This window comes from Abramis brama, assembly GCF_963993115.1.
Source record: "Abramis brama genome assembly, chromosome: 1".
NCBI lineage: Eukaryota > Metazoa > Chordata > Actinopteri > Cypriniformes > Leuciscidae > Abramis > Abramis brama.
In genome coordinates this window covers 76,537,984-76,560,319 of record NC_139963.1, presented here as the reverse complement: position 1 = coordinate 76,560,319, position 22,336 = coordinate 76,537,984, and the positions used below count along the sequence as shown (strand labels likewise).

At 44.8% G+C, this 22,336-nt stretch overlaps 1 protein-coding gene across 5 annotated transcripts in view; it reads left to right on the top strand.

The window, feature by feature from the left end:
• LOC311089614 (uncharacterized protein) overlaps nucleotides 1–22,336 on the top strand; it is a 90,207-nt gene that overhangs the window by 49,200 nt on the left and 18,671 nt on the right. For 2 of the 5 annotated variants that reach the window (XM_084124418.1, XM_084124415.1), the window contains exons 1-7: nucleotides 8,578–8,678; nucleotides 9,069–9,386; nucleotides 9,477–9,830; nucleotides 10,128–10,187; nucleotides 10,333–10,413; nucleotides 10,525–11,486; nucleotides 11,685–11,818. In XM_084124418.1, the coding sequence (XP_083980544.1) occupies nucleotides 8,618–8,678; nucleotides 9,069–9,386; nucleotides 9,477–9,830; nucleotides 10,128–10,187; nucleotides 10,333–10,413; nucleotides 10,525–10,580 (930 nt within the window). In that variant the 5' untranslated portion in view covers nucleotides 8,578–8,617 and the 3' untranslated portion in view covers nucleotides 10,581–11,486; nucleotides 11,685–11,818. Of the gene's footprint in view, nucleotides 1–8,577; nucleotides 8,679–9,068; nucleotides 9,387–9,476; nucleotides 9,831–10,127; nucleotides 10,188–10,332; nucleotides 10,414–10,524; nucleotides 11,487–11,684; nucleotides 11,819–22,336 lie in introns of those variants that run through there. The other 3 variants (XM_084124416.1, XM_084124419.1, XM_084124417.1) reach the window with 3 other exon arrangements.

Below are 22,336 nucleotides of genomic sequence, written 5' to 3'. Positions count from 1 at the left end.
GCAAACAAAAATAAAAAATATGTAATATAGTGCACATATTTAGCAAAACAGCCAATTTTTTCTAGCCAACTAGCGTGCTATGGTCATTAATGTTCCCGAGGTAAATGTAGCGTCACGTGTAGGTTATAGTGTTCTCCAGCTGTTATTGAGCTCTTCCACGGGTGAAAAACACTGACTGATCGATATTATGTATGAGGGATATACATTTCGGTAAGCTGTACTGTATCTTTCAACACACCTATTGTTCTTTCGTGTTTATTTGCTATTATCACACACGCCTAACTGTATCACGCCAAAATGACAGCTGAAGCGCCACCTAGTGGCTGTTTCCAAAAAAGCATCAAAGTTTCGCTGCTTATTCTTCTATACTCTTTGGTTTGTTTCACATAGGCTGTGTGTGAATAGGATATGACCGTCAGATGCTCCTGTCAGTCACAGTCATGATCACTGAGGCTTCATCAAGATCCTGAATGAGTTTTCTATCTGAGTGTGCGCTCACCAGCTTTGCGTTTCTGAATCCCCCTTTTCTTCATACTGAGAGGACGAGGTATGAAGACCCCCGCCCACACACACACACACACACAATTTGCTTTATTGGCATGACTGTAAATACAATATTGCTGAAGAAGAACAAGACAATTATAACAATTTAAATTGAAATAAACAGTGTAACAAATTAGAACATGTGTGAACACTTGATCCCACAGTGCTTTAACATATATACTGAGGGTCACTGTGGTTCTCTGTCTCCATCTGCTGGTTACACGTGTTACTAAAGCCTCTCTGTGTGTGTGTGTGTTCAGGTGTGTGTTTGTTCTGCCGTAGGATAAAGTATAATAATAATAATAATAATAATGATAATGTAAGTAAATGGAGTCTCACCCCGCAGTGTTTCCAGTATTGTCCGCAGGCGTTGCAGAGCAGCTTTCCCTCAGCATCCCGTCTCCAGCAAGGCCTGGTGCTCTTCTGACAGTTCGAACACCACAAATCATCTATTAAAAAAATAAAAATAAAAAAAAGTCATGCAATAACAAAAAGTCATGTAAAATAAAAAAAATTTGGCTGCAATTAAAAAACCTTCTACAATAATAAAAAAATTTGAAAATAAAAAAAGCAAAACCTGCTGCAAACAATGAAACATCAAAAAGAAAACATCATGAATACATTGCAATAATAGAAAATAGTGCAAAATAAAAATAGAGTACAAAAAGTAATGAAAAATAAACAATAAAATTGCTGCAATTAAAAACAAAAACTGCAATAGCAAAACATAATGCACAATATTAAATAAATTTGCTGCAAACACTGGGACATTAAAACAATGAAAACATCACAAACGCATTTCAATAATAAATAACACTGAAAAATAAAATAAAACTGCAAAAACGTATGCAAAATAAACAATGCAAAAATAAAAATAAAACTGCTGCAAACACAGGAATATTATAAAACAGTTTAAAATAAACACTGAAATACTAAAAATCATGCAAAAAAAAAAAAGGTTTGAAGTATCCGCTCGTGTCGCTGGAGAGTGAGTGAGTGACAGTAGTCTGCAGTGTGTGTGTGTGTGTGTGTGTGTGTGTGTGTGTCTAACCTGTCTCTGCACGGGTCTGAAGTATCCGCTCGTGTCGCTGGATTCTGACGCTCCTGGTTTCTCACACAGTTCCACCGACTCGATCGCCCCGAACCGGCTGGAGACGTGTCTGAGAACATCCTGCAAACACAACACACACATCTGTGTGTAACAACAACAACAACATACATCTGTGTGTAACAACAACAACAACATACATCTGTGTGTAACAACAACAACAACATACATCTGTGTGTAACAACAACACAAACACACATCTGTGTGTAACAACAACAACAAATCACTGGCCAAATGCATCATGTAAAAGTGTGTGAATGTACGTGATCTGACTGGAATGGACAGCGCACTGCATCATGGGACACCTTGTTCTGCAGTGTGAGTGTGTGAGAGAGTTGTGTGTGTTGTAGAAGAAAATTGCATCATCGTCCACCCTAAATAGGCAGAGCAATAATATTGTTGAATATTAAATGTCCCCAACTAAGCAAGCCAAAAGCCAAGGCAACAGTGGCAAGGAACCAAAACTCCATCAGTGACAGAATGGAGAAAGAAACCTTGTTTCACTAGTTCACACTTACAAATAAGTCAGATAGAATAAATGCGTATTTGGCGTGCTGTCCGAGGAGAGGGCTCCGGGCTCGGTATTCGGCCCGAACCCAGAGTACTCCCCCCGTATTCCTGGCGGTGAAGAAAGAGCCAAGAGTGAGGAGTCGGGGTGGTGGAGGGATGCTGGAAAACTGTCAAGGAATGTTAGGTGAGTTGACAGAGTGGATATATATATACTCTTGTCATGCTGATTAGGATAGACATAATTGTTTGATGACGAGTAGATTGGATTGATTATTTGAACGTGCTCCTCCCGAACTTTGTTTATAAAACATCATGAGAACCCAGGCTCAGTCGGTCGGTTCTCCTCTGGCCAATGAGCGGACAGTGTATGATTATGATCCAGGCAGCATTACAGGTCAGAGGTCAGATTGGTCATGTTGATGAGGCCTTCACAGGGCTGATGAGGCCGGCACTTCAGGGATGCGTCATGGTTGGGTCCAGGTGCAGATCCACCATCTGATCTGGATACGGCCGGGGTCCACCTCACTTCAGAAACGGAGAGACTTGACACTTCAGTACTGCGTTGTCGTCGCGTCCAGGCGCAGGTCCTTCATCGGCTCTGGATACGGCCTGGTTCCGGCGGAAGAGGAGAGACTAGTTGACACTTCAGGACTGTGCTGTCGAAAGAATGAATCAGTCAAGCCTAACCCTAACCGAAGCTCATCATGCAAAACCTGGACTGTTATCATCATCACGAGCGAATATATACGCATGTTATTACATTTATAAACGTTAATGAACTGATTGTTACCAGTAAAACCTCCGGGAATGACCCACGCTTGTTGCTCTCCGGACGGCGCCATCTTCGTTTACACAAGTCACCGGAAACAGAGACGCAATGGCTGCTGGGAACTGTAGTTCCACTGAGGAATTGCGCTGAATGTGAAAATGTCGTCATCAGAAGAATATGATATGGAAAGTTTCTGTTGTGCTCTAAAAGTACGAAAAATATCGTTACAATGTTTACATGGTACAATAACTTGTAGGTTACTGTTTTTATTATTGCTTGACACAAATTTTCAATAAATTTATTGTGATTTGAATCCGATTTTGATTCAATATCGATTAATTTCGATAAATATTAGGCACAGATACATGTTAATTTTCCTCAAGAAAAAAAATCTCTCACCTAATGCTGTAAATATAACGCCCTGTCAGCTTTTAAAGGTTAAAAATAACAACTCAAATTAAATATATAATAGGGTTTTATTATAATTATGTAATATTTTAAAGGGATACTCCACTTTAAAATGAAAATTCTGTCATCATATACTCAAAAAAATATACGGTAACACTTTAGAATACTGTATCTTACTGCATAACTTATAAGGAATTATTGAAGTACTAATAGGTAATTCTTCATTAACTACTTCTTCACTATTGTTAACTACTAAGGAAGTTGTGTTAACTAATCAGTATGCAATATAATTTTATTGTTGTGTTAAGTAACAGTTAGTTAATCAATAACTAATGAATTCTGTCATACCTCCCTATGAGCTATTATTAGTTATCTACTAATTAAGGTTCAAGAAAAATAACTAAGAAGTAACTAACATACAATGCCGATATGGTGCATTTCTTCAGCGAAATACAGGTTTGTGTACGTTTTATTGAATCTATAAAATCATTACTGTGCTGTAAATCATGTTATTTTATGCAAGGCAACATACAAGGACACAATGTCAGTTAACTAGCTAACGAGTCTGTCTTTTTTGCGTGATGGAAACGCCTGATTCCTTGCATAAAACAAATGTTTTTATTTCTAAAGATCCTAAAACATCAGATGTTAAAATATGTTCTTAGAGCTGTGCACTGTTTGTTTATGGGCAGGTTATGGAGTCAGTAACAGCATATTTTGGCTATGAGTGAAACGCAGGGCGGCGGTCTGGTAATTCTTTATTAATTACTAATGAGTTCCCTATATTTTCACTTTAGAATACTGTATCAGGTTCTAAGTAATTCCTGAAGAATGATCTAATAATTCTTTATTAATTACTAATAAGTTCCCTATATTTTCACTTTAGAATACGGTTTCAGGTTAAAAGTAGCCTAATTCCTGGATAATTATTTTATAGTTCTTTATTAATTACTAATGGGTTCCCTATATTTTCACTTTAGAATACTGTATCAGGTTCTAAGTAATTCCTGAAGAATTATCTAATAATTCTTTATTAATTACTAATAAGTTCCCTATATTTTCACTTTAGAATACTGTTTCAGGTTAAAAGTAGCCTAATTCCTGGATAATTATTTGATAGTTGTTTATTAATTACTAATCAGGTTATAAGTAATTCCTGCAGAATTATTTGACAATTATTTAGGAATTACTAATAAGCTCCCTTTCAGTTTCCCTCAGTCTTTGCCTCAAATACATGAATTTACTCAATGGCATATGCTGAGGAAAACAGACACACACAGTACTTTACAGGTATATAAAATATAAAAAACTAATCTGAGGTAAGTTGAGTGGGGTTCCTTTCTGAAGTTGATTTCTTACAGAACACACTCAAAAAACCACACAGGTAAAAACCTCTTTAACATTGTATGCATTTGTTAAAATTGTATTTTCATAATACTACTTCTATTAATAACATTAGTAAATAAGGAAGGTCACAACTCAGTGTAGTTCGTATGACTGTTCATTAGTTACTTCTTAATTATTATTCTTGAACCTTAATTAGTAGATCATTAATAGTAGTTCTTCAGGCAGTATGACAGAGTTAATTAGTTATTGATTAACTAACTGTTACTTAACACAATCATAAAATTATTTTACATACTGATTAGTTAACACATCTTCCTTAGTAGTTAACAGTAGTGAATAACTAGTTAATGAAGAATTACATATTAGTTCTTCAATAATTCCTTATAAGTTATGCAGTAAGTAAGATACAGTATTCTAAAGTGTTACCAAATATACTATGGAAGTCAATGGGACCAGAAACTGTCTGGTTACTGACATTAAATTAAACAAAACAGGATAATCCTCACGTTTTCGGTGATTCCCTAGTTTGTCGAGAGCCGGAGGCGGCACAAAATTTGACGGAGGCGGCCGCCTCATAATCCTCTATGCAGGAAAAACCCTGGTAACGTAACGCGTAAATGCACTTAACTAGTGTAAATCAAGCAAGCTAGTCTGCATAGGCCATGAAGTGTGGGCGAAATAACACATTAGAGGAGTGGAGTGAATATGGAATTTTTTCCAGAAAACTTATTGCACAAAATAAATTCAAGCACTTTCAAGGTCCTGTCTCTATTTATGTTTATTTGCAAAAACTTTTTTTTCAGATTCACAAACTTTCAAAGATTTCAAGGACCCGTGGGAACCCATGACATCCCCCCTCTTAAGTTTAGAACTATTGAGCTTGTAACCATTATTACAAATCTGAATTAATCAGTTATACAACCTTCAGTCAGGCTATCAGGCCGCACCATAGCACTGAAACTGCGCTCGTTAAAATCACAAATTATTTACTTTTAGCTTCTGACCAAGGCTGTATCTCAATATTAGTTTTACTTGATCTTAGTGCTGCGTTCGATACTATAGATCACACAATACTCTTAGATCATCGACTACAAAATTATACTGGTGTTCAAGGACAAGCATTAAGCTGGTTCAGATCATACCTATCTGACCGATACCATTTTGTCTATGTAAATGGAGAAAAATCGATCATAACTCCAGTAAACTATGGAGTGCCGCAAGGATCTGTGTTAGGCCCTCTGTTATTCTCAATATATATGCTGCCACTTGGAAATATTATAAGGAAACATGGAATTAGTTTCCATTGTTATGCTGATGACACTCAAATATATATTTCATCACGGCCGGATGAAAACACTAAATTATCCAAATTGACAGAGTGTGTTAAAGATATAAAAGATTGGATGACGCGCAATTTTCTTTTATTAAATCCAGGCAAAACAGAGGTAATACTTATCGGTTCAAAAAAACGCCCACAAAACCTCTCACAATACAACTTTAACATAGTAGGATGCCCTGTTACTTTATCCACTACAGTAAAAGACCTTGGTGTTATACTAGACTGCAACCTGTCTTTTGAAAATCATATTTCATATGTTACAAAAACAGCCTTTTTCCACCTTAGAAACATTGCTAAGCTACGTAATATGCTATCAGTTTCTGATGCAGAAAAGTTAGTTCAAGCGTTCATGACCTCGAGACTAGATTACTGTAATGCTTTATTAGCCGGTTGTCCTGCATCCTCAATAAACAAGCTACAGTTAGTCCAAAATCTAGAGTTCTTACTAGATCAAGAAAATATGATCATATAACACCGATTTTATCATCACTACATTGGTTACCTATAAAGTTCCATATTATTTACAAGGTATTGCTACTGACTTATAAAGCCCTAAACGGCTTAGCTCCAGTATATTTAACCGATCTTCTATCGCCCTATAATCCATCGCGCTCTTTAAGATCACTAAATTCGAGGCTTTTGGTCATACCTAGGATATCCAGATCCACCAAAGGAGGGAGAGCATTTTCACATTTAGCTCCAAAACTCTGGAATAGTCTTCCTGATACTGTTCGTTGCTCAGACTCGCTCTCCCAGTTTAAAACTAGATTAAAGACGCATCTCTTCAGCCAGGCATTCATATAATATTTTTAATCTTACAGTTAAATCCGGTCTCTAGTTCATAAACGCCAGAGGAGAACTGGCCCCCGACTGAGCCTGGGTTCTCCCAAGGTTTTTTTCTCCATTAGGTCACCTGATGGAGTTTTTCGGTTAGACTGGAGCTAAGCCGTTTAGGGCTTTATAAGTCAGTAGCAATACCTTGTAATTAATACGGAACTTTATAGGTAGCCAATGTAGTAATGATAAAATTGGTGTTATATGATCACATTTTCTTGATCTAGTTAGAACTCTAGCGGCGGAATTTTGGACTAACTGTAGCTTGTTTATTGAGGATGCAGGACAACCGGCTAATAAAGCATTACAGTAATCTAGTCACTGTTGCCTTTGGCTTGCTCAGTTGGGGATATTTGGACGTTCCACTAGAAACAAACATTGATGTATTGTTTTAATTTAATACTGTGAAGCTGCTTTGATACAATCTGTATTATGAAAAGCACTATACAAATATACTTGACTTGACAACCAAAATATAATTTCTTTATAAATGAGCAATCTTATGAACACTGAGCTCATTCTTTTAAATGCACAAATTATTCAAACAAAAACAAAACTCAGGTTACTACAGCAGCGTATTAGTACAGTACAAACCACAGTTCAGTCCTTGTACCTTGAGGGTATTTTCACTTGTCTGCCTGACCTGGTGATGTATTCATGTGGCTGAGACTCAGGCAATGCTGTGTTTTGTGTGTCCTTGTCAATTGTAGATGACTGAGTGTCAGTGACCTGTGAGTCCATCTCACTATAAGTGTCATTGACTGTTGTTGTGAGACTTTTGTCTCCAGTCTTTAGAAGATGTTTTCTGTTTTCCCATCTGGAGTTTGTATGATGAAGGATCTTGGTTGCTCATGTGTTTTTATGATTCCTGCAGGTTTCCAGACATCTCCTCGTTGCACTCTCACTCTTTCTCCTATGTGGACATCTGGAAGCAGTCTCGTTTGCCTGTCAAAGTAGGCTTTTTGCTTGTCTTGTCTTAGTTTCAGGCTGTCTTGGATCTGTATGTTGCTCTCGGGTGACAACAAGGTGACTGAGGTGGGTATTTTGGATTTCAACCGACGTCCCATTAGTAACTACAGCATCTGGTATACCATGCCTCGCCAACATCGATTTCAGGGCCACGATTACACTCTGAGCAGTTGCTGATTTCTGGGAATTTAGAGTAGTAATCAACAGACAGTAAGTAATCTGAACCATTGTCAGTCCTCTTTGCTTCATGATTTTCCTCTGCGTGAGAAACTGGATGTGTGTCGTGAGAGCGAGTGAAAAGTGTCGATTGCCTGATTCTCAGCATTGGCAGCCCTGCATGAAGTCAAATTAATTTCCATAACACACCACTGAGGATTTGTTCTGCATGATATTAGCATTGACCAGCAGGTGTCGCTGTGTGCATTCGAAACCTGGAGAAATCAACCACTTTTACACACATCAGGCTGGAAAGCTTTAAAGCTTCATGAAGCTTCATCTCACCATCACTACCTTCAGGTTCACTTAGCTCAACAGTTATACGCTATATTAGCAATAATGATTATTTTTTGAGACATTTGTGAGACACAGAGCTTTGATTGGTGGTTTCCATCATGCACTGCAACATTAGGCTTTGTTTATTTCTCCAGTGATGGTTGGTTGGTCAGATGAGAGGAAGTTAATAACCACAGGAGGAGCTGATGATGTTTAAAGGAGGAGCTGTATCTATATATAATGAAGAGAAAGAGCTGTAACTAAATATAATGCAGAGGGAGACTGACAGAAACAGAAAATGGCTGATAAGTGTGATCTGTGTGTGCTGGGACTGATCATTCTCTCTTCACTTCTCACAGGTAAAGAAATCTGTATTTTCTCTAAAGACATTTAGTGGAATTAGTCTGGAAAGAGTTCATTTGAACATGCTCAGTTTATTCTTGCACACATTCACGTTGTGATCTCAGAGTTGTGTATTGATACACACAGATCATACTGTATTATTCCTGATACTGGACATAGTGTCACTCAAACATCTGATGATGAAGAATTATCTTCATATTAAGAGTGTGTCAGTGATTTGAACAGCTCTCTGATAAAGACTAATAGTTTATTCTGGAGAGTGTGTTGTTTGCTTTAAGTCAGGAAAAATACTATGATTTAAAACTTCTGCTTTTTATGCTGGTGTGTTTTATGTTTTCATTTATTAATATATATCATAATGATCACTGAGATATACTGTGTTTCAGGAACCAGTGGATATGATCATGTGTTCATCAGTTCTGGTGAAAATGTCTCTCTGTCCTGTAATAATGCTCTTTCTGACTGCAAATCAACTACATGGATCTACTATAACACATTCAGACGTTCATTGAGAGTTGAACTGATTACTGGAGGGATAAAGAATAAAGACTCAGAGAGACATGAGGGACTGAGTCTGGAGTCTGACTGCTCTCTGAACATCAAGAACGTCACAGAAGATGATTATGGATTATACAGCTGCGAACAATATGTGAATGGCAGACAACAAGGACTTGATGCTGAAGTTTATCTGTATGTTCTTCATGGTAAGTTTATGATTATGTGGTCAATTTAAAAAGGGCAGATTCTCCCTGATATGATGATTGAAGAGTCTGTGATTTGTGTCTTGTGTTTAGTTTCAGTGTCTCCATCATCATCATCATCATCTTCATCATCTTCATCTTCTTCATCCTCACAGACTGAGATCAGTCCAGGCCGCTCTGTGACTCTCTCCTGTCAGTTGTATACTGGATTATCCTGTGATTATCGGGTCCGTCCTGATGGAGTTGAGCTGTTGTGGGTGAATCAGGCTGGTGTTGATCTGAAGACAGACTCCAGATATCAGATATTATCATCATCAGATCAAGATCACTGTATCATCAGTCTGACTACAACACTCCTGAATGAAGATGACAACAGAGAGTGGAGATGTCAGCTTACTCGCAGAAATCAACTCGTGACCTCAGTCAGATACACTGTCAAGTATTCAGGTGAGAAAACACTCTTTTCTGACAGATTTGTGAAAACTTCCACAGATTGGCTCTACTCTTTCTGATGGCTTCATACGTTTTGGAGTTGATACAGTTATACAGTAATACAGTACAGTCTCTTCTCAACTACTGCCATTCTCCTCCTGACAGCTTGAGAGTGAAGTACGAAGATAATAGATGACAGACTCGTGCACATATTCATCATTTCTGTGATGTGAAGCTCCAGTATTATGTGATGATGATGTTGTGTATATGTGGCATTATGTGTTGAACTGAACTAACAGACGTGATCCACAGATCCAGCTGATACAGCATCAGAAACTGGAGTCAGTGTGACTGCTGGATCATTATACAGAGGTACGACACGTTCATTTATACTGACAGCTTTATAACATTAAACTATCAGTCAGTCTGTAAATGCTTCATCAATAACTGTTGATAGTTGAATACCCTTGACTTCAGTCATGTACAGTTTCTCTTCTTCCTCTCATGTTTCCTGCAGTGATTGTGAGTATTGTTGGGATCGCAGTGTTTGCTGCTCCTACTGTGATTCTTCTTCAGATCATCTGTGCAAGAAGAGCTGGTGAGTTTTGAGCCGCACACAATCTGATGATTCACACTCATCTGATCTGGAACAATCTGCAATCATGATAAAAACACATACGAGAGGTCAGTCAATGCTTTTATTTTGCAGGGAGGAAGGACTTGAAGCACCCAGAGGAAATAGAGATGCCGACAATATTAGAATAAAATACTGATGAGTTTAGAGCCAATCTGCAGCAATATTTACAATAGCAAAAACTTACAGAGGATTGTTCATTGTTTTATTTTCTTCTTCTCAGAAAACAGGGAAAAAACTCTGAGCACTTATAGTGACATAATCAAGTTTAGATATAAAAGAGATATAGATATAGTTTACATATAAAAAGCCAAATTTATTTTCATTTATATGGATTTTGTGGATATATTTGCCTACAGTGTTGAAAGTCATTCTCTTGCGCTTCATATGTAAACTGCTTTAAATATAATATTAATACAGTAATGGACAGACTCAGACTGTATAATCTCTCTCTGTTCTGTGTGATGGAGCTGATTTGAGGATTCTTGGATCTTGTCTGTTCATTCCTGGTTTTAGCATCTTTTTTCATTTTGAATGAGTGCTATAATTTTCTTAATAAAACCTCTGCAGTTGTGTTTAATAAGTCTCCTTTTTCTGAGATGATTGTTCCCTTCCAACTCATCCCTCCATACTGGCATTTACCCTACAGCATTCAAGCAGGCTCGGGTAACTCCACTGCTTTAAAAACCAACACTAAACACATCACTCAGAGAGTTACAGACCTGTCTCTCTCCTACCATTCATAGCGAGAACACTTGAATGAGTTGCTTTCAACCAAGTATCATCTTTCCTGTCTCCGAATAACCAGCTGGATGTCAACCAATCTGGCTTCAAGAAAGGGCATTCAACTGAGACGTCATTACTGTCGGTCACAGAAGCCCTGCAGATCGCCAAAGCTGCTTCCAAATCATCAGTTCTCATTCTGCTGGATCTGTCTGCTGCCTTCAACACTGTGGATCATCAGATGCTTCTGTCCTCCTTCTCATCACTGAGTATCACGGGTACTCCACTCCACTGGTTTGAGTCCTATCTCACAGGTAGATCCTTCAGGGTTGCATGGAGAGGCGAGGTATCCAGAGCACATCAACTGACCACAGGGGTTCCCCAGGGTTCAGTGCTTGGACCCCTCCTCTTCTCCATCTACACCACATCACTGGGACACATCATACAGGCTCATGGTTTCTCTTACTATTGCTATGCTGATGACACACAGCTCTTTCTCACATTTTAACCAGATGATAAGCTAAAAAATCATTCTCCAGAACATTCTCATTCATGGTTCCTTGCTGGTGGAATGATCTCCACACCCTCATCCGGAATGCAGAATCCCTGACAATATTCAAAAGACAGCTGAAAACTCATCTCTTCCGTGAGCAAAATAATTATTTTCTTTTCCTTTAATCCTCTCTTGTCTGACTTATGCTACTCTAAGCAGTGCCTCAACTTTGTATTTTGAGCACTTCTTGTGTTGTTTTTACCTCTTCATGATGACTTGTGCTTGCTTTATTCCTCATTTGTAAGTCGCTTTGGACAAAGGCATCTGCTAAATGACTAAATGTAAATTATTGGCTCGCCATGTCCAAACAACAGACAGAGCATCCACAGCAGGGACAGATCAGGATTCAATAGGGCAATGACTCAGATGACATAAGAAATAGAAAAAAAAGCAAGAAAAACAAAAAACCAGGCCTTGCAGAAACAAAGCCAAAAATAAGAATTTTTCAGCTGTTCAATAAACTGTTTAAATTAAATAAATTGTCAGTTTCATCACTTTTGATTTGGCCTTAATCCAGATAGTTTAATTCTTCTTTCATGTGTATTTCTAACTTTTCCCGTTCTTCTCGATCTCTCTTTCCGTCGGCTTCTATTACCCTTAAAGCGTGACTTCTGAGGATATTTTTCTCTAAAATAATCTATTTTTAACATTACGTAACATTGCCACCTAAAAGAATGACAGGTTACAGGTGAGCTCGAGTTGAGCCGAGCTTCCGCTCTGCCAAATATCTCCCGGGGAGAGGTTCCGCTTATATAGTCACTCGTCTTACTATTGAGTCAGAGGAGGAAAAGAGCTCTTTTTATAATAAATTGATGAGGCACAGAATGTTTTATGTTTATTGCAACAGAACACAACGGTTTCAATACAACACTTAAACAAACATTCTCGAGGTTCTCCGCTGGCCGCTGAGGGAACTCTGAGCGAGAACGCACTCTCTTTGTCGCTGGTCCTCCGTCGTTCACAGACGACGACCACAGACGGCTCTTTTCCTCCTGGCAGGAACATCAGGAATGCTGCATCTTTATGTATCTGTAAGTCCACTGAAGCGAGTTGTAGTTGAGAACCCGTGTGCAGTTTTATTTAGATCCAACATATGAACAAATACAAGATAAACAAAGACTCAACTTGACTTGAAACTTGAAACAAACATGAACATGACCATAACAAACTCAGCTGAGAACCCGCTTCAATAACCGAGAGCAGGGTTTTATTTTACCAAGCTGATGCTAATAATTACTTTACAATACTGTAGCGACTGAAAAATGCTGTGCAGCTGTCAATCAGCTGTGTGTAACCCCGGGCGCGCTGTTGGTTGGCAGCCTGGAGAGAGGGGCGGACGCCCGGGGGGTTATAGTGTTTGAGTTGAGGAAGTTCGCTCTCTTTCTGTTCTGGGCGAGACACGCCTGCTGTGTTCTAATGCCTGCACGTTGTGCTTTTGGAGAATAAACAAGTTAACTGAACTCTGGCTTCTTTGAGAGATGTTACACTGGTGTCAGAAGTTAAAAAATTATCGGAAACGCGATTAGGGAGGACCAAGGGTGCACCCTGCACTACTAGTTAGGGACCAGTTTAGTTAGTTAGTCAAGTTAGCGTTAGCGAGACCGCGTCGCCACAGTGTGCGTGGGGAGATGAGTGACAGAGAAGGAGCTAGAGCCGCGGAATGGACGTTTGGTGACTTACAAAGGGAACTGCGACGGCTGGAGGACAGCAAAGGACATCTTAGGGGCACGATGGAAGCAATGGCCTCCGAGGCTGGCTTTGACAGACGAGGACATGCACGCTTCGCTACCCGCAAGCCAAAGTCAGAGGGGGGCGCAGACACCAACGTCACCTCCGGCGCGGGAAGCTCAGAAGTAAACAACAATGGCGGCGCCCAGTCCACAATAACAGCGGTAGCGGCTAGCTCCGTGAAAACTCCAAAGTACAATGGGAAGGTGAGCTGGGAAGCTTTTCATGCGCAATTCGAGCTGCTTGCTAAATCACAGAACTGGTCACAAGAGACTAAAGCGTTACAATTGGCGATGTGCCTTACGGACGAGGCTTTAGCATGCTTGCTACTCTTAGATGTAGATGACAGAGAGAACTATGTCGCATTGGTGGGGGCTCTCCAGCGACGGTTCGGGAACTTTACGGGAGCGGAGCTCCTCCGCAATGAACTGAATAATAGATACAGAAGACACGGCGAGCCGCTACGGCAATTAGCCAATGACATTGAGAGCCTTACCCGCAGAGCATATAGCAGCATGCCGACGATGGTACAAAGTGAGTTAGCCCGCGATCGGTTCATGCAAGCCCTTTCACCGCCCGAACTGCGTGTGGAGGTACAGCTGACACACCCACGGTCCCTGCAGGAGGCGTTGGAGAGGGCGTCAGAGAGAGAGACGGCCCGCGCCTACATCACAATGCCCACACAGGGACACAACAGTCCCCAGGTCAGAGCAGCAGCGGAGGTTCCGCAAACACCAGCATGGGCAGCGGAGCTGACAGAGCTGGTGCGGGCAGCTTCTCTGGGCACTCAACGGCGCTCTGACCGCACTACTAGACTGTGCTGGGGCTGTGGGGAACCCGGTCACTTGGTACGCTCATGCCCGAAAACACCCAGACACCGGGGAAACGACCCCGGGTCCGCATAGAGGGGGCGACGCGGACCACGAACCACAGCCCCCCACATACACCCTCAGGCACGGCCGGCCCGATGGAGGTGGCGGTAGTGGGCCGAACTTCAATTGGGGACCTATGCCACATCCCAGTCACCGTGGAGGGGGTAACGTGCGTGGCGCTGGTCGACACCGGCTCTACAGTGACATTAGTGCGGCCCGATGTGCTCCCCAGGCAAACGGTGTTGGAGCCAACAGCAGTCCACCTGCGGACGGTGACCGGGGAACTGTCACCCATGAAAGGCAAAGGGACACTGACATTTGTGGTGGGCGGTAAAACAGTGCGCCACCCGGTGTGGGTGGCGTCAGTCCAGGACCCCTGCATTCTCGGACTGGACTTCCTGAAGAACACAGGCTGTCGGCTGGACCTTGCAGAGGCCACCCTGTGCTTTCCAGGGGAACGTCCGGTCAACATGGCTCCACCCCCCCAGGGCCTCAACCCTACAACACCCCAGGTAACCACTGTGTCAGCAAACACCGCTGAAACCAACAGCGACCCTGTCGTAGGGACCAGGAGTCCCGCCCCTCGAGATCCCTGTAGCCCCCCACCCCCCCACTCACAGTTGAATAGAGGCACATTACAGCCCCCGCTGCTCGGAACACGCCAGCCGCCACCCCCACTACCCCTCTCACCTCACCTAGCCGCCCCACCTGCGCCACAGCCGGCACACACTGCACAGAGCCCTAAGAGCCAGGCCTCTGACCCATTAACAGCCCGGCTCCCCCAAATGGAGGAGGGAAGTGTCGTGTCGGCAGTACGGGACATATGGCGACAGAACTGTTCTCATCTAGACCCCCAACAGGGGGAAGAATTGTGGCAACTATTGCTACATTTCAAGGACATTTTTGCATTTAAAGAAGGTGACGTGGGGCGCACACACCTAATGCAGCATGACATAGATACGGGCGACAGCCCACCTATTAAGTTACGCCCACGTCGCCTCCCACTGGCACGCCAGGAAGCAGCAGACCAGGTGTTGTGGGAGATGCAACAGGCAGGCATTGTGGAGCCGTCTGACAGCCCGTGGGCTGCCCCTGTTGTCATGGTCCCAAAAAAGAACGGTCAGTGGAGGTTCTGCGTGGACTACAGACGGCTCAATGGGGTGACAAGGAAGGACTCCTACCCTCTGCCACGGGTTGATGAAGCCCTGGACCAGGTAGCGGGGTCAGCCTGGTTCACGTCGCTGGACTTGAGATCTGGATACTGGCAGGTACCTCTCTCGCCCTCTGCCAGACTAAAAACAGCGTTCTGCACAAGCTATGGCCTCTGGCAGTTCAAAGTTCTCCCATTTGGCCTTTGCAATTCACCAGCCTCCTTTGAAAGACTGATGGACAAAGTGCTGTCAGGTGTCCCTCGGTCTGAGTGTGTGGTGTACCTGGATGACATTCTCGCCCACGGCCCCACTTTCCAGGCAGCTCTCCAGTCCCTGTGGCATGTTTTGGAGCGTATAGCAGCAGCGGGTCTCAAACTCCACCCGAAAAAGTGCCACTTCATGCAGAGAGAGGTGTCATTCCTGGGGCACAGGCTGGGCAGAGATGGCATCTGCACAATGGATGAAAAGGTACGAACGGTCAGAGACTGGCCCACACCAGCGAACCAGCAACAGCTGAAAAGCTTCCTGGGCTTAGCCTCCTATTACCGGAGGTTCGTGAGGGGGTTCTCCTGTGTGGCGGCACCGCTGTTCAGGCTACTACACAAAGACCAGGACTTTGTGTGGACCAGTGAGTGTCAAACAGCGTTCACCTCGCTACAGAAGGCGCTGGGAGAGGCTCCCGTGTTGGCTCCGGCTGACCTCTCCCTCCCGTTCATCTTGGACTGTGACGCGAGTGGCCAGGGAGTGGGAGGGGTGCTAGCACAGCTAAGCCCAGAGGGTGAGAGAGTGGTAGCGTATTACAGTAAGACTTTTAATAAGCACGAACGGCGCTACTGTGTCACACGCAGAGAACTCCTAGCTGTGTTATCATCCATTCGACATTTCAAATACTACCTTTGTGGGCTACCGTTCACCGTCAGGACGGACCACTCTCCCCTCCAGTGGCTCATGTCCTTTAAAGAGCCGGAGGGCCAGGTAGCACGCTGGATGGAGGAGCTACAGTCCTATGATTTTAAAGTGGTGCATAGAGCAGGAGCCCGCCACTCCAACGCCGACGCCCTGTCCCGCAGACCCTGTGCTGAGGAAGGATGCCGCCACTGCGACCGGAGGGAGACACGAGACAAGGAACTACAGGGTCAGGAGGCAGCCATCGTCAGCCAGGCCGAGGTGGCTGTGTGCTGCGAGCTTACTGAGATTTCAGGAACGCAGTGGAGACAACAGCAGGAGGCCGACACGGACATACAGCCAGTGCTCCAGTGGGTGGAGATGCAGACACGGCCACCATGGGAGGAGGTGGCACCACTCTCCACAGCGACAAAAGGGCTGTGGGCAAAGTTCCAGGCCCTGCGGCTCACCGACGGGGTGCTACAGCGGGCCTGGAAGGATCCAGCGACGGGAGAGCTGAGGTGGCAGTTGGTGGTCCCCAGAGCAGAGAGACTGACCGTGCTGAAGGCAGTGCATGGGGCCACGGGGGCCGGTCACTTCGGGGTCACCAAAACTCTCCGTCGCCTACGACAGAGCTTCTACTGGGGGCAGTTCAGGAGGGACGTAGAGGACTTCTGCAGGCGGTGCGACAGCTGCACGGCAAAGAAAGGCCCCTCCGAACAGTCCCACGCCCAACTCCAACAGTTCCCTGTCGGCGCACCCATGGAAAGAGTTGGGGTGGATATAGTCGGTCCACTTCCGGTCACTGACAGCGGGAGCAGGTATGTGCTGTCAGTCATGGACTACTTCACCAAGTGGCCCGAGGCTTATGCCCTCCCTGACCAGGAGGCAGAGACAGTGGCTGAAGCCCTACTGGAGGGCATGGTCTGCCGTTTTGGGACGCCCCAAACCATACACAGCGACCAAGGGCGAAACTTTGAATCGCGAGTATTCGCTGACCTGTGTCATAGACTGGGCATAAACAAAACTCGCACCACCCCCCTACACCCGCAGAGCGATGGCTTAGTAGAACGCTTCAACAGGACCCTGATCCAGCAGCTGGCCATCATCACCGCTAAACACCAACGCGACTGGGACAAGCACCTCCCGCTTGTGCTGATGGCCTGTCGGTCCGCTGTCCAAGAATCTACGGCCTGCACGCCAGCCCTGCTCATGCTGGGTAGAGAGCTCCACACCCCACCAGCAATGGCCTTTGGCCTCCCCCCTGACACCCCAGCTGTGCCCCCAGGACGAGAGTATGCCAGGAGACTTCAGGACCGCCTAGAGACGGCCCACGACTTTGCACGTGCGCAGCTGCAGAGCGCAGGGGCAAGACAACGTAGAAACTACGATCTACATCACAAAGGCCGCCACCTGGAACCGGGAGAGCTGGTTTGGGTCCACAGCCCGCAGAGAAAAAAAGGCCGTTGCCCCAAGCTGGACAGTGACTGGGTACGCCCTTGTAGAGTGTTAGAGCGACTTGGGGAGGTGGTATACAGAGTACAGCTACCCCCACGTGGCAGACGAGTGGCCATACATAGAGACAGATTGGCCCCCTACCACGGAGACACTACCCCCCAGCTCCCACACAGGCCCTCACAGACCCCCCCCTAACAGCCCCCACCCAGACACAACTCACCCTGCACTCACTCAGCCGGAGGGGCACCGGGCCCTACACACATTCACAAACGGGCACACAGACACACACCCAGACATTTCCACCACACACACCCCCCCAGGGCCACTCTCTCCAGTTCATGACATTGCAGGGCCTGCACGGCCCCGGAGGCAGACAAGGCCGCCGGCCCACCTGAGAGACTTTGTGTAAAGTTGTTGTTGTGATGTGTTATTGGTTGTTCCCTCAGGGTCGAGGAACTTTGATGAGGGGGGGTAATGTAGCGACTGAAAAATGCTGTGCAGCTGTCAATCAGCTGTGTGTAACCCCGGGCGCGCTGTTGGTTGGCAGCCTGGAGAGAGGGGTGGACGCCCGGGGGGTTATAGTGTTTGAGTTGAGGAAGTTCGCTCTCTTTCTGTTCTGGGCGAGACACGCCTGCTGTGTTCTAATGCCTGCACGTTGTGCTTTTGGAGAATAAACAAGTTAACTGAACTCTGGCTTCTTTGAGAGATGTTACAATACTTTTAAAAACTGTTTTATAATTCAGGAGTCATGGATAGTGGAAACCTTTTCAGTAACAAACCAATTTTATCTGCTAAACTTCTAAAATAAAGAAGTGAATCTAACAGTAATGCAAAGAATAGCCTATAAACTGTGTTCAGAGCAGAAGTGTTGAGCCAGTGTGATTAACAGTATACGCACTTCTCGCACGTTTCACACATGTAAAGCAACACTTCACAGTGGGTCAGTGTCACCAACAGCAACTCTAGCAGAATTTATACACCAGATCACACCCTATACCCCCATCATTTCTTTCATACATGTCCAAAAGTTTTTGTTGAGAATGGACAGAGGTTTAGATGTTTTATTGAAAATAATAGAGTCGCCGTTATGGTGATCGGTGTTTGTATTAGTTGGTCTCTTCACCCTTGACTCTTTAACATTAGTTTTCCTCTGGCTGCTGTGACAGTGTTGTATGACCCCATTGTGCTGGAGAGTAGAGCCTGTGCTTCAGTCCAGGAGAAGATCTAGAAACAGTGATGATTTGCTGCATGTGGTTTTATTTAACAGGCGGTGACTGTGTAGCTGCTGATCCAGTGGAAATCTCTGTATTTAAAGTATTTTTAAGTGGACTCAAATTAATTAAGTGCTAGGGAGTTGATTTGAATGCATTTTTCTTATGCCAAATATTCCTCTAGTCTTTCTCTTGTGAAATGAGCAGTGTGTGTTCAGGTGAAGGAGTGTGTGTGTGTGTGTGTGTGTGTGTGTGTGCGTGCGTGTGTGTACATTTGTACTGTACATGACTGAAACCTGAATGCACACTCATGGGGACTCGTGTCACTGTGGGACCTAAAGTGAAGAGTAGTGTAGGGTTAGAATAAGAATAGCCTGTAAGGGTGGATTTCCTGCAGGGGTTCAGTCTGCAAGACTGCCGAATGACTAAAGAAACGTTGTCAGCAAGATGGTAGAAAACTGTACATTTCTTGTCTATTCCACCCACTGCCACTTATACCAATGACGGAAATAAGCGCAGTTACAATAGCTTAATATGTGGGAGAGAGATGATATTGTATTGCAATATGAAGCACTTCAAAGTCAATACCAAATCAAAACTAGTTAGCACATTATTTGTAATTGGAAAGGTTTAATGACAAAATATGGTTATGGTTACACTTAAAATATTTACAAAATAGATGATATGATAGCTTATACCATTAATCTTAAGGCCAATTTATACTTCTGCGTCGGGTGCGCACAGTAGGTACGGCGTAGCATACACATAGACGTGTACCATACGTCGTACCCTTCGTCGTACCCTGAAGCGCACCTCCTCAAAAATGTAACTATACGTTGCAACGATGCAGACCGCAAGATTTGTGATTAGTCAGCTTGGTAGCATCGCATTTCCTCCTACGCATTTCCGACGTGTTCTTCTGCACCGCCCGCCGTTTTTAAATTCAGAAGTTCAGTGAAAGTTCAGTGAAGAAAATGGAAATGGACCAAGTGACCAAGCGATTGGTTGAAGAAGTGCGGAAATACAGCCATCTGTATGACTCGTCTTCAGCAGAATACAAAGACTGCCATGGCAGCGAATTTGTGGAGAGAGATTTCTTCCGACGTCGGTTTGGATGTAGCGGATTGTATGAAGAGATGGAAGAACTCTCGAGACAAGTATGTTCGCCTCCGTAAAAAGCTCGCCACAAGGAGCAGGGATCCAGGAGGGAAAAAAGTCCCAGCGTTTTATTTATTCCTGTCTTGGCTGGCACCTCATGTGAAACACCGGCTTACGGAGTCAAACTTTGACGAGAAGGTAAATAATGCACATTCTTTATGAACCTCTGTTGTTTTTAGGTTAGCTAACTTAACTAGCAATGCTACCACGCCGTAAATGGAGTATTGATTAGTGCAAAAATAATATACCTGTGAAACAAAAAGCATGTGTAATGGGTTTCAATTATATTGTATTGATATTATATGTAATAGATTGTAATTATATTGGGCTTGCAGATAATACAAATGCAACAACATAGCATTTGCAATGTAGGAATATGCCGTATTCATAGCTCTGTTTATCTGTGAATTAACACTGGATGCATCAGCTTTTATATATAAAAGATTAACTTATACTATTTGCTATCTCTTTCATAATCGCAGGATGGGAGCGATTCAAGCTTGAACTCCAATGGTTCGGCTGTTGTGAGACCTCCAGCCAATAACGACCAACTATCAAGTCCACCATCCCCCCAGCCATCTCTTCAGTCCCCCCAGCCATCTCTTCAGTCCCCCCAGCCATCTCTTCAGTCCCCCCAGTCATCTCTTCAGTCCCCCCAGTCATCTCTTCAGTCCCCCCAGTCATCTCTTCAGTCCCCCCAGCTATCTCTTCAGTCCCCCAGCATCTCTTCAGTCCCCCCAGTCATCTCTTCAGTCCCCCCAGCTATCTCTTCAGTCCCCCCAGCCATCTCTTCAGTCCCCCCAGCCATCTCTTCAGTCCCCCCAGCCATCTCTTCAGTCCCCCCAGCCATCTCTTCAGTCCCCCCAGCCATCTCTTCAGTCCCCCCAGCCATCTCTTCAGTCCCCCCAGCCATCTCTTCAGTCCCCCAGTCATTTCTTCAGTCCCCCCAGCATCTCTTCAGTCCCCCCAGCATCTCTTCAGTCCCCCCAGCATCTCTTCAGTCCCCCCAGCTATCTCTTCAGTCCCCCCAGCCATCTCTTCAGTCCCCCCAGCCATCTCTTCAGTCCCCCCAGCCATCTCTTCAGTCCCCCAGCCATCTCTTCAGTCCCCCCAGCCATCTCTTCAGTCCCCCCAGCCATCTCTTCAGTCCCCCAGCCATCTCTTCAGTCCCCCAGCCATCTCTTCAGTCCCCCAGCCATCTCTTCAGTCCCCCAGCCATCTCTTCAGTCCCCCCAGCCATCTCTTCAGTCCCCCCAGCCATCTCTTCAGTCCCCCCCAGCCATCTCTTCAGTCCCCTCAGTCATCTCATATGTCCCCCCAGCCATCTATTCAGTCCCCCAGCCATCTCTTCAGTTCCCCCAGCCATCTCTTCAGTCCCCCAGCCATCTCTTCAGTCCCCCCAGCCATCTCTTCAGTCCCCCCAGTCATCTCTTCAGTCCCCCCAGCTATCTCTTCAGTCCCCCCAGCCATCTCTTCAGTCCCCCCAGCCATCTCTTCAGTCCCCCAGCCATCTCTTCAGTCCCCCCCAGCCATCTCTTCAGTCCCCTCAGTCATCTCATATGTCCCCCCAGCCATCTATTCAGTCCCCCAGCCATCTCTTCAGTCCCCCCAGCCATCTCTTCAGTCCCCCAGCCATCTCTTCAATCCCCCCAGCCATCTCTTCAGTCCCCCCCAGCCATCTCTTCAGTCCCCCCAGCCATCTCTTCAGTCCCCCCAGCCATCTCTTCAGTACCCCCAGTCATCTCATATGTCCCCCCAGCCATCTCTTCAGTCCCCCAGCCATCTCTTCAGTCCCCCCCCAGCCATCTCTTCAGTCCCCCCCAGCCATCTCTTCAGTCCCCTGTCATCTCATATGTCCCCCCAGCCATCTCTTCAGTCCCCCAGCCATCTCTTCAGTCCCCTCAGTCATCTCATATGTCCCCCCAGCCATCTCTTCAGTCCCCTAGCCATCTCTTCAGTCCCCCAGCCATCTCTTCAGTCCCCCAGCCATCTCTTCAGTCCCCCCAGCCATCTCTTCAGTCCCCCAAGCCATCTCTTCAGTCCCCCCAGCCATCTCTTCAGCCCCCCCAGCCATCTCTTCAGTCCCCCCAGCCATCTCTTCAGTCCCCCCCAGCCATCTCTTCAGTCCCCCCAGCCATCTCTTCAGTC